Raw genomic sequence first — 12266 nt, 5'->3', positions numbered from 1 at the left:
TATGGCTAAAATGATTCTATGATTAATTTCAAACTCTTAACTTCAAATCCTGTAGAACAGTTAGGAAATAATGCACAACACTTTGTGTCAAGGCCTGTGGGTAAATATACCTTCAAAAGAAAGCTGGGGATATTCCATTTTGCAAGCATACCACTAGCTACTACCAATGCATATGAGAAAAAGTAATATATATCCATACAGATGAAACATTTCCAAAGGAATGGAATAAATTCTCACATTTTCCCTTAATTTCTCTTCATCTGTTTCCTCCTTGGCTTCATCATTTGCATTTTATCAATCTTGTAAATCCAATATCCCCTACTTTTTCTTAATGGTATATATTGGGCTCATATGAGGGTTTCTTGACTAATGATTAATATATTGACTAGATATTACAGTCCTATATCTGAGTAGCAACTGACTTCGTACACTGGCTTCTTCAGAGCAATGATAGGATGTAAACGTGTGGATTTGTAGCAAAATGCTGTTTTGTACAACTGAAGGTACAGATCTTATCATTTTGTGGTACTTTGATTCTTTGTTGTCTGTTCTATTCTATTTCTGTCTGCAAACACAATTTGGCTAAATTTGTACATACATCAGGAGCAAATGTGGACAGGAATTTCAGCACTAAATAGCTACTGTTTCAGTCTATAGGTTAAAGATGTATGAAACAGTAACTATTTCCTGAACATTGCTCTGAAGAAAGTTTCTGAAAAATGAAAGAAGGCTCCATGCATGCTGAAAACACTGACCCCTCAAAATCAACTGCTCAAAGCTGTTAAATAACTTGCTTGAAAGGTAGAGATCCTGAGAAAGATGAACAATGATTTAAAAGTGTAGGTAAAGGCTATGTTGCAATAATTAAACATGGATATAAATTCAATATGATTTGGAAAGGTTTTCTTGTCAAGGCACCTCAATTATCTGTGTAACATCATTAAAATTAAACATTGGAAAAGAAAAACTTTCGTGTGTTTTCAACAGCTGCTAGCTTGAACTGTCCTGGTCTGCAATTTCTTTGAAGGTCTATTCTTTCTCCGATTGGATAAAGTTTTCTTCAGGAATTCTTTGTGTGCTTGTCGTTTCCTATTTATCTTTTGGCTGTGTAGTTCTTTATGCTGAAATAAAGATCATGTATACTTACTAAACATTAATGTATGATAATGCATGGCTACACAAGGTAATTAGGAGAAACCTCTGAGAATGTGTGCACCACTGTATAAGATCAGAGTACAGAAATATTCATAGGTTGGACAAGTTATTTTGTTTCTAATCTGTGGAGATTCAGATGCCCCAAGATGCCTATTACTTCCATTTCCATTCTAAACACACAGGTTTTTGATGTTGTGCTAATAGGAAAATGGTTATGAGAAGCAACTCAAGTAAGTTGATGTTGGCAATAAAACAACCTCATTGCTAGTTAGACAAGAGCCATCAGAAGATGACATATCCCCAGGCCCCCACATATTTGAAAGAACAAATCATCTGACAGTTACTTAAAGTCAAAATCGTTTCCATGGAAATCATGAGAAATATAAATGCCAACAAGAAGACAAAGTCATCAATATCCCCCTCAATGGCAAAATACTCTTCTTGATTATGTCTATGAGTTATGATTATGTCAAATATTTAGGTGTGTATATAGAAAAGTGGAAGGAGAGTATTGAAAGGTTTTTAAAGTTCTGCTCCAGAAAGGAGCACTATCACCAATTTCAGTCTATGTCAAACATGTTGCCATGGAAATGCCAAAAATATTTTATTCAGAAATCCAAAACTACCAAAAGGCACCAGTACACCACCAGATCTATGTATGTGCCAAGTTTGGTGAAGAAATAGTGAACGGTTTTAGAGTACTGCTCCGGAAAAGACAAATGTGCACGGACGGATGGACGGACGGACGCACGCACGGACAGAGTCCATTTTAATACCCCCCGCAAAACGTGTTGCGGGGGATAATGACAAACTCTGTAAATAGCAAAAGACACCTCTTCAAGATCTGTCTCATATATCTGCCAAGTTTTGCTGAGAGATATTAAGAAGTTTACGAGTTGTGCTCTGGAAACGAAGCCCACCCCTCACTTTTGGGACTAAGTTTGAATCGTTTCCATGGAAACCACGAAAAATTAAAAATGACAAAAATCTGCAAATAGCAAAAGGCACCACTTAAGGTTCTGTTTGATATATCTACCAAGTTTGTTGAAAAATATTGAACGGTTTTTGAGTTATGCTCTGGAAACGAAGCCCACCCACCCCTTTAAGACTAAGTCCAAAACATTTCCATGGAAACCGAGAAAAATAAAAACGACAAAAATCTGTAAATAGCAAAAGGCAACGCCGTAGGTTCTGTTTGTGATATATCTACCAATTTCTGTTGAAAAATATCAAACGGTTTTGGAGTTATGCTCTGGAAACAAAATGATTGGACAGACAGACGGACGAGGCGTCGACTATATCCCCCTGCATTACATGCCGGGGGGATAAAAATATAAACGACAAAAAATCTGTAAATAGCAAAAGGCACCACTTTGGCATCTGTCTCATATATCTGCCAAGTTTTGCTGAAAGATATTAAGAAGTTTTCGAGTTGTGCTCCGGAAACGAAACCCACCCTTCCCTTTTGGGACTAAGTGAGAAAACTATAAATGCCAAAAATCTGTAAATAGCAAAAGGCACCACCTTAGGTTCTGTTTGATATATCTACCAATTTTTTGTTGAAACATATTGAACGTTTTTTTGGTTATGCTCCGGAAACAAAATGATTATGGACGGACGAGGCGTCGACTATATCCCCCCGCATAAAAAGATTGAATTTTTTTTAAAATTCACTGACGGAAACAAAATCAATTCATAGAAGAAACAAAATATTTAATTCCTTACCACACTTTTACCAAAGTTGTCAAGTTCTGGAAACTCGTCCTTCTTGAATTCATATCTATCTCCAATCTTCCCATCAGTAGTCAAGCTCGTCTCAGTATCACTGTAAGAACAAAACAAAGTCATTTGTAGCATGATTTTGGAGACCTTTCCTTATTACAAAACATTCAAAGGACCAAATCAAATTTGTTAGTTTTGTGTCCCATTAAATGTTACAAAAATATTAGTGCACTGAAGTGGATATCCATAGATTTTCTTTACTATGGCAAGACACAAGGTTTTTTATCGTATAATCTGTAACTACAATCTGACAGAAAATGTCATTCTCAATTCTTAAGCTACAACACATTAACAATGGTGATTGTTTTATTGTTTTGTACAGTTGACATGAAGAATAATGTTATAGTTATTTAGCTGGGAGTATGGGCTATGTACAACCAAAGGGGGGTAACTCAATGTTAGCCACTGTCACCAGCTGGCCAGTATAGTTGTTTTCATGGTAACCACGGTAGATGGGGTTTAACTTAATCTCATTTCTAAACCTAAAACTTATGAAAAAACAACTAGTGTCTACATCTGGTTAACCTTAGTTTTCAAGATCTACATGCTCTTAACTGAGCATATACATTAAATCAAGTATATTTAACTGGGTATATACATTAAATCTAGTATAGACTCAATTAATTAAGCACTGGTAGAACATTTTCATGTTCGTATAGCTGAGCTAAACTTGTCCATAAAAACTGACAAAACATACCTTGGATAACCATGGTAAAATGGACAGAGTGAACCTTTGAAACAAAGGCCTTCTTCCCAAAATCTGCAAGTGATGCTGGATAAGTCATGGGAAAATTTGCAGTCAGATCGTCGACAATTACCCTCCAGGAAAAAACTGCAGGGTTTGCGCTTGATTGAATCTAAAATAGAAAGTTTAAATGTTGATTGCTTTTATTAATACTACAAAGAAAACTGTAACGTATTACATCTGAGACAATTTATGCTATACTCCACCCAAAAAAATTATGCTGTCGATTTGGAAAGCGTAATAGTTTGACTTTTGATATTTGTTAAAAAGATTAAACAGCACATCATGCCAGGACTCAAGACTGCATGTTATGAGGCTATTGAGATGGTCTGTGGAGGAACGTCTCAATATCAGGCTGCGCATTTCCACTCCCACCCAAACACCATTTCAGAGGGAATCAGAACAATAATGACATGCACGCATCATAACATTCCATTCCTGGACTTAGGGTATCCACCCAAACACAGTTACAGGATAAGATCATGTCGTCCTGCAACATTACTGATTTACTGCTAAAGCTGTTTAGAACCATACACTCACTCATTCTCTAAACATACCTCTCCTCAGCTTCAGTTTATGTGATTTCCTTTTGGCATTCCTTCCACTGAGGGCCTTTTTCTCAAGCCACTGCTTCTCAAGATCTGACGAGTACACAGCCTGGTGTGGGATTGGCATCAGACCAGACACTTCATAACTCTGTCAATTACAAACAACATACTGGCCATCAAAAGAAGAATTGACCAGAAGCTGATAATAAAATGTCGTTTATAATTCTTAATGCATAATGCTGAGTCAGTGTGTGTTTGGGTCACATTGTAGATGTTAACTTTAACTGTAATACTATTTCTGTCTGCGACCATTGTGACCAAACCCTTCCAGTTTACTTGACCAAACATATATAACTTGACATTATTTTCTGCATATTTTACCCTTAACACATAGATTAGCATCAGTTTATCTAAATGGAATGTTCAAAACAATTTGACTACTATTTACCAACAATCATATGCATATACCAGCATTTAAGTGTTAAGAATTTTCCAAAGAACAATGCAAACCCATTCTTACCTGTGGGCCAGAGCAAACATCAGATGCACTTAATATGTAGGAATCATATTCCGGATAATTTTCCAAGTAATATAAGTAGAGTTCATCGGTTTTGTCAGACTCCTCTTTTGACTTGTTTTCTTCATCGTTTGTTGTGACCTCTGAACTGCAGAGTGTCTCATCAACAGCACATGGCAAGTACAAAGTCTCATTATCAACACTGAAAGGATGCAAGTCCATTTCATATCCTGCACTCCATATGTCATGATAGTGTTGCACATCTGACAAATGCATTTCTTTGATCTTCTGACCATCCCATTTAGAATCATCTGGGACTTTTGAGTCCACTCCTTGACTTTGTTTTGTTATTTTCCTGCTCTTGTCTGCTTTCTTTTCACTGTACAAGTCTCTTAGACTCGTACATAACTGCAGTACAGATTCGTCCTCCACAGATGGACCTACACTTTTGGAAAGTGAAAGGTTCTTGACGCTGTCTGTTTCAGCAATCTCAGGCTCAGCAACTGCTAGGTAGCTTGAACTTTGATCTACGACGTCCGGTTCCAGATTTTCTTCTAAGACGGAACCAACAACAATTTCTTCAATGAATTCAGTTCGACTGTTTTTGGCTTGTTCACAATGTTGCTGTCTAAATCTCTCGTAGTCAATATCTGATTCATCTAGACTTCCCCCAGTTTGAATATATTTGTCCAAATCTTTTTGTATTTTAAATTTGGGCCGAAAGTTGCTTTCTTCTTCTTCTCCTGGACTAAGAAACTGTTGATATGGAGTTCCACTGTTGTCTGACATTCCACCAAAGAGATCCTTGGGCTGGAACTCGACATCTTCATCTGGAGTTGCAACAGGGGTTTGGATAGGACGAAAGTGAGTTTTAGCAGAGAAATACAAATGTTCAACAGGAGATTCAATACTAGCTAGACCAGGTGGATGGAGATCATCTTCCCGAACCATTGACACTAATGACTTATAGCGGAGATTTGGAGCACTTCTGACATGATGCAATTGCTTTGGAACAACACCCTGGAAAGCAGAATTTTCAGATGGAATCAATTCATAACTTATGTCTAGATTTGGTTTTGACATGTCCTGGAAAGGGTTGTCTGCCATGCTTTGTAAGTCACTCTCCGAAACGCTTCTTTCATATCGTGGACCCTTTCCTATTCCATTGATCTCTTCAAGAAACTGAAGCCCTAACACTGCATCTTCTTCATTGATGATTTCTGAAAGGAAGACTTCATCATCGTTGTTCCATTCTTCTTCCTCTTCAACCTTGTCAGGAGCATAGACAGAAAGACTAAGGATACTGTTCCAGGTGCAAGTATTTGTATCAGTGTTTCTTGCACACATATCAGCCATTTTCTTCTGACTGTTGACATCCCAAAGTTGCCACAGCTCACCTTTCAAAGTTGGAGACCTAACTGACAAATTTACAGGACTTCGACTCATTGCTGATGACCAAATATGTTTCTTTTGACTTAATACTGCGTCCCATGTGAGTTCAGAAGAGCGTTCTAAGCTCCCAAATGTAAAAGTATCTCCATAGTCATGTAGCAATATCTTGCTTTGCCAGCATGACCCGCCAGATCCAGATAGAGGGGAGAGATGAACAAAATATGAAGAGGAACATTCATTTTGTAGACTAACTTCTCCAGAATCAAGCAGATCTAGGACATAACTGTGTTCAACCAAGCCTGGTTCTGCCAACAGAACTGATCCACCAGAACTTTCTCCTACAGAACTGAAAGAATTAAAGAGATCAGAAGGAAAACAGGCACTTTCATCTCTCTCATCTTCAGAGGTAGAATCAGTAAATTTTGACTGAGGCTCAAGCTGACTTGAAGACACTGATGTCGATTTTTCTTCTGTTTCTGTTTCAGAATCTTGTTTCTCCTCCGTGTTTGATGATGATCCTAGAGGATTTCCATTGGATGTGAAAAGCATTTGGGAACATATTTCTGGTGCCATACAATATACAATCTTCCTCTTCGGCTCCATAAAGAAACAGATCATCAGCACAAAAATCGAATTCTGGTTTTGCCTCTGAATAGTCAAGTTGTTGAACCTCGCTTTTTTCCATGCTCTCCAGAAGATCCTGTCTAGAAGATTCAAACAGACTCTCCAACCTACTCCCTTTCAAGCTACTAGCAGTACTTGTGGTCATCTGGCCTGTGTCATCATCTTCTCCATAGTTCATCAGGAGCAGCATGTCAGGGAATGGACTGCTGTGTCGGCTCATGTCAAAGACGAAGGATGTCTCTGTAACGTCACTGAAATAACCTTTTTCCACACTAGAGACAGTGCTACTGGTATCACTGGCTGGGACAAGGCAGTCAGGGTCTGTACCGGGGAAAAGACTTGGTAATGTAAGTGGCAAGGCACTGGTGTTAAAGTCAACCTTGGACTTCCCATCTACATTGGTGGCAAAGTTAGCAAATTCGTCAAAAGGAAATAAAACATTTGGGGAAGTAGGGGCTAGGTCGTCGTTATACCAAGCTGGGGTTTCATCAGTTTCCTTTACGGCTTCATCGGTTTCTTCAACAATTCGTTCTTCTTGATCCTTAACCACTTCTTTTGCTTCTTTACCTTTTTCTTCGGACAAACACTCTACTCCTTCATTATTGATAGCCTTCTCTTGCTCTCCACTAAACTGCAAATCCTCATTCAGCTCAACCACATCAGACACTGCTTCCTGTGGATGGCTCAACAAAATCTCCAAAACATCTTCTTTTGGAACGTCCTTGTTTGGATCAAAAACATCTTCCAATAAAATATAATCTGTTGTGGTTTTCTTCAAAGACAGAATAGTGTTCCACTCAAACTGTTCACCAAAATTCAGCATTGGTGGATAGCTGTGCCTTTTGTAAAGCCGTTTTGTCTGGGACACTGGTGTGTAGAAAATATGCTCCAGGGGCTGTGTGTACCAATCATCATTTTCAGTGAATTCTGGACTCTGACTGTCTTCTCTAAACCATTCTGTGAAGCATCCTTCCGTGAACCCTTCTGCTGGAAAATAGGCCCACATTGGCAGGTCTGTTGGAGCCTGAACATGTTTCCTGTCTGATAATAGCATTTCTTTCAACATCTGCTCAACCATACTGCAGTATTTCTCTTCTTCTGTTTCTTCAGGATTGGCTTGTTTCTCAGTATCTACTTTTCCATTTTCTTTCTTCATGTGCCCTGGTGGTGGCCAGCTTAGAAAACGAACTGCCTTGCTCTGTGCCTCAATCTCTTTCTTCCCCTTCATATTTTTCTTTCTTCCTCCTGCACTAGGAGACATCTTTTGACTGGAATCTCCTCTTCCTGATCGCCTCCTTCTTTCAGGTGCTGATGGTGAATTTGTGGATGACTTCGAATCCACCGGAGATTTCTCTACAGTTTTGACTTCTTGTGTGAAAGCCTCTGCATGTTCAGGAGATACATTCCGAGGAGATCCTTCTTTACTCTCAGATGTTTCCCCAGCAAGAGATCCACTTTTCCTGTTTTTCCGCCAAATATTGTCATCAGATGACGGGGATAGTTGTGGTGGGGTGCCATCACCAGGAAGAGCTGGAAATGCTGCATAGTACCTACAAAACAAAGGAAATGTTTTAACAATTACTTCACATCACTAACTTAATGTTTAACATATAATCATGTAAAATGTATGTAATTGGTCACATTTTTTAAACATTGTTAACATTCTATGCAATGGTTTGGGCCAAATTGTCTATAACAGTATTTTAACAAGCATATCCCCAAGAGTGTTGGTATTATACTAAGCATGGTAAGTGAAATGTAGAAACCAAAGGCACACAGAAAAAAGTGTGTGTTACAAATGCATTTCCAGGGACTATACAGATTTTTGGACTCTAAATTCAAGCAGCTTTTGTGCACTTTCAAAGAAAAACATTATTTTTCAAGGACCGCTTTTACTCAAAATGAAAATCAAGATGAGAGCCACATTAGCATGCAACATCAATGTCACTACACAGTGTCGCATACACATTGACACATTTTGAGCTTTTCACACAAATAGTTGGCTTTCCTTTCATAAACAAGAGTCATCAGAATATGACAAATCCCCCGGCTCCCACAAATTTGAAAGAACAAATCATCTGACAGTTACTTACACTTAAAGTCCAACTAAGTACATATCATTCCCGTGGAAATCAGGAAAAATATAAAAGCCTAAAATCTGTAATGAGCAAAGGCACAACCTTGGGATCTGCCTCATATATCCGAGATTTTTAAGTTATGTTCCAGAAATGAAGCCCACTCCTCCCTTTTGAGACTAAGTCCGAATTATTGCCATGGAAATTAGGATAAATATAAATGCCCCAAATCTGCAAATAGCAAAAGGCACCCCTTTGGGATCTGCTTCATATATCTAAGAAGTTTTGTTGAAAGATATTGAAAGGTTTTCGGGTTGTGCTCCGGAAACGAAGCCCACCCCTACCTTTTGAGACTAAGTCCAAATTGTTTCCATGAAAACCAAGAAAAATAAAAATGCAGATGGACAGAAGGACGAGACGTCGAATATAACATCTATAAATCCTGGGTGTTCACAGACCAAGTATAATTAACATAAATTCAAATAAATCAAATGTGAAATTGGAACAGCATGACATGTGTACAAGGGGACACAACTCTAGTCATTCACAGTTCATTCAGTTTCATCATAAAACACAGGTTAGATGTAAAGTTAATGCAATTTCTCCAGAGTTCTTGAAAGGTATACAAGCAATGTGGTTCATTTGTTAATTCATTCAACATGATTGTTCAGTGGCCTGAATGTTGTCTTCACATTTTGTCTGTTGTCATTTTACTACTTCAAATGGGATAACTTCAGGTCCTCTAAATCTACAAACATATGTCTTGCACAACTTGTTAAGTCAATATCAAGAAAATATATTTTAAACGGGCTGTTCAAAAGAATTATTTTTCAAAATATATATTAACAACTCTAGAAAAATCCATAATAGAACATCAAAACAATCGGCAGTATTCAATAGTATAAGTATTACATACTTAAAAACAATGAAAAACTTATAAAGATGGTCATTCCTCATACATTAATCATATTAACTGATGAGAGGCAACTAACTATACATGATTTAGCGCAGAAGAAAAGACACTTAACATGCTCAACAATTGAATACTAAAATATCAAACATATAATTAAGAAATACAGTTTGCTCTACCCCCATGTATAGTCTAATAAAGTACAGTTTTGCCCTTAACTACAACAGTTAAAGCATCTCAGATGATGGATGCATTGTGGGACTGGACAAGGCTTAATTAGGGAACATTGCTGTGTTGCTGATTAATTGTGAGTAGAGCTTAAAAAATTTTTCCATCAAAAAGGTTAAACGTAATGTTTCCACCAGTGAAAGCTGGGTAAAGCAACTGCAAACCAAGATGCTACTGTAGGGAACTGCATTCCTCAATGACAACTGACATTCATTGTGATGTCAGTTTACCAAAGGTATATTTGATTACGAGGGGGCAGACTAGAATGGCATAGTGACGTCAATACATTGCAACATAATGCAAAAGTGTACTTTATCGCCTGATAAAGTACTGTCGGTGCCTTTGATCTTTTAGCTTAAGCTTTTTAGAATACTATTAACCAACATGGTGTACTAAGCTAACATATAATATAAATAAATAATTATTACCTTTCAGCAGGGTCTTGGAACTCTTTGACTTGAAACTTTGACTCGTCTTTAGTATTTATAGCAAGAGGAGAAAAACAACCTGAAAAGAAAAACAAACCACATTGAAACAAAATCAACCAATTAGGAAGAAATAATAAGCCATGGGTTTCTCTGACTCATTTATTTACAGACCGCCGCCATATAGCTGGAATATTGCTGAGTGTGGCGTAAAACTAAACTCACTCACTCCAAGAATATTCATATCATTGTTATGAGAAGGAGTGAGTGAGTTTAGTTTTACGCCGCACTCAGCAATATTCCAGCTATATGGCGGCGATCTGTAAATAATCGAGTCTGGACCAGACAATCCAGTGATCAACAGCATGAGCATCGATCTGCGCAATTGGGAACCGATGACATGTGTCAACCAAGTCAGCGAGCCTGACCACCCGATCCCGTTAGTCGCTTCTTACGACAAGCATGGGTTACTGAAGATCAATATTCTAACCCGGACCATCACAGGTTTTATACCAAAGAATGTTTTATATCAACAATTTGATATGTAGAAACATGAAATGAGAGATTATTCATTCTCAATATATAAGTAAAAGATCTTTTCGTTTAAGAAACTTTGAGAACAACTGTAAAGACTTCTGTGATATTTTTTTTAAACCCAAATATCACCTAACCTGGCATTAAGCCATATCAGACAAGTCACGTCACTTTAAATTTTGTAGACATTAACTTCAGGCGCAAGGACAGCCTCTCACAGGTTAGTAAGAAACTGAAAACATTGAAGAACTAGATATTTTCTCACAAAATCTAGTTTTGTTACTGTTACAGCAATGGTGTCTACCCCTGTAAAAGAACATGGACCTACCCTTGTTCATATACTTTCAGACTCAAACAAACAAGTGTTCTTCTGCTAAGAGACATGATTAGTGCACACTCACCCTGACTGCTCTTTGTCTCCTTTAGTCTGATGAACAGTTCTTCGACCAAACTTTCGATATCATTATCCTGAAAATAAATTAAGAATGGCATTGAACATTTCACCTTTGATCACTTTGGAAAAACAGAATAGATACAAAGAAAAACTACCTAAAATGACTGGGTGACAAAATTATAGCATAAAATAAATCTCAACCAGCCACACTGTAAATCAGTGTAAATGTTTGCTATGCTTCTGACTAATTTCTTATGATGTTTTTTGTTAAAATACATGCAACATGTCATAAGACTGAACAGAATCTTCTCTACATAGCTATTCACTTTTCAGCAGATACAGATGGGTTTGGCCACGAAAATCACTGTCTCTTGAACAGCAAAAGCGCCAAAATAATTGTCAGAATCAAAACACACCTCATCAGACACGGACAAGAGACACTCTACGGCAGCATTTTTCCGCCTTTCCTCCCTCACTGACAGGCTTCTTCTTAACATCCCTCCTTTCTTTAGCCTTCTTGGAATCTTTCTTTATATCCCAAAATTCATCTCGGTCAGTGCTATCAATGTCTGCCATATCCTGCTGCAGCAGACTGATGACATAACGGGTGTAAATGACAGAATCAATTTTGCGGAGTTCCAACTGGTGACCTAACCAGGTCAATACAGAGTCCGATAAAGGCATTGCTGCCTCCAAGGACATTCTGTGTTCAGGGTACTTCATGAAGCCTGTCTAACAACTAGGCTCCTGTTCCCTTATCATCAAGTATGCCATGCCAAGTTTCATCAAGACCAAGTTAAAGGTACCACCTTGCTGGGTAAACATTGTGAGAAAGGTTTTTAATACTGCTGTGCCAAAAGCCAATCCATCTTTACTTGTTTTTCATCACTCTTGGAAACTTCCCCAGAGCGGCTCAAGCTGAAAGACTGAAAAACAG

At 37.9% G+C, this 12266-nt stretch overlaps 2 protein-coding genes across 2 annotated transcripts; both read right to left on the bottom strand.

The window, feature by feature from the left end:
- Nucleotides 1-328: 328 nt before the first annotated feature.
- Nucleotides 329-6674, bottom strand: LOC124286422. Its single transcript, XM_046722797.1, has 5 exons — nucleotides 4751-6674; nucleotides 4240-4378; nucleotides 3635-3794; nucleotides 2881-2980; nucleotides 329-1121 (listed from the first exon to the last, which is right to left on the bottom strand). The coding sequence occupies exons 1-5, from the start codon at nucleotides 6191-6193 to the stop codon at nucleotides 981-983; spliced, it is 1983 nt and encodes a 660-aa protein (XP_046578753.1). The 5' UTR covers nucleotides 6194-6674; the 3' UTR covers nucleotides 329-980.
- Nucleotides 6621-11794, bottom strand: LOC124286409. Its single transcript, XM_046722776.1, has 4 exons — nucleotides 11746-11794; nucleotides 11337-11403; nucleotides 10405-10483; nucleotides 6621-8313 (listed from the first exon to the last, which is right to left on the bottom strand). The coding sequence occupies exon 4, from the start codon at nucleotides 8022-8024 to the stop codon at nucleotides 6621-6623; it is 1404 nt and encodes a 467-aa protein (XP_046578732.1). The 5' UTR covers nucleotides 8025-8313; nucleotides 10405-10483; nucleotides 11337-11403; nucleotides 11746-11794.
- Between the last annotated feature and the right edge of the window lie 472 nt (nucleotides 11795-12266).

Source organism: Haliotis rubra, unplaced genomic scaffold, assembly GCF_003918875.1.
Source record: "Haliotis rubra isolate DU_JTF1 unplaced genomic scaffold, ASM391887v1 Scf382, whole genome shotgun sequence".
Lineage (NCBI taxonomy): Eukaryota > Metazoa > Mollusca > Gastropoda > Lepetellida > Haliotidae > Haliotis > Haliotis rubra.
This window is presented reverse-complemented; position numbering and strand designations above follow the sequence as displayed.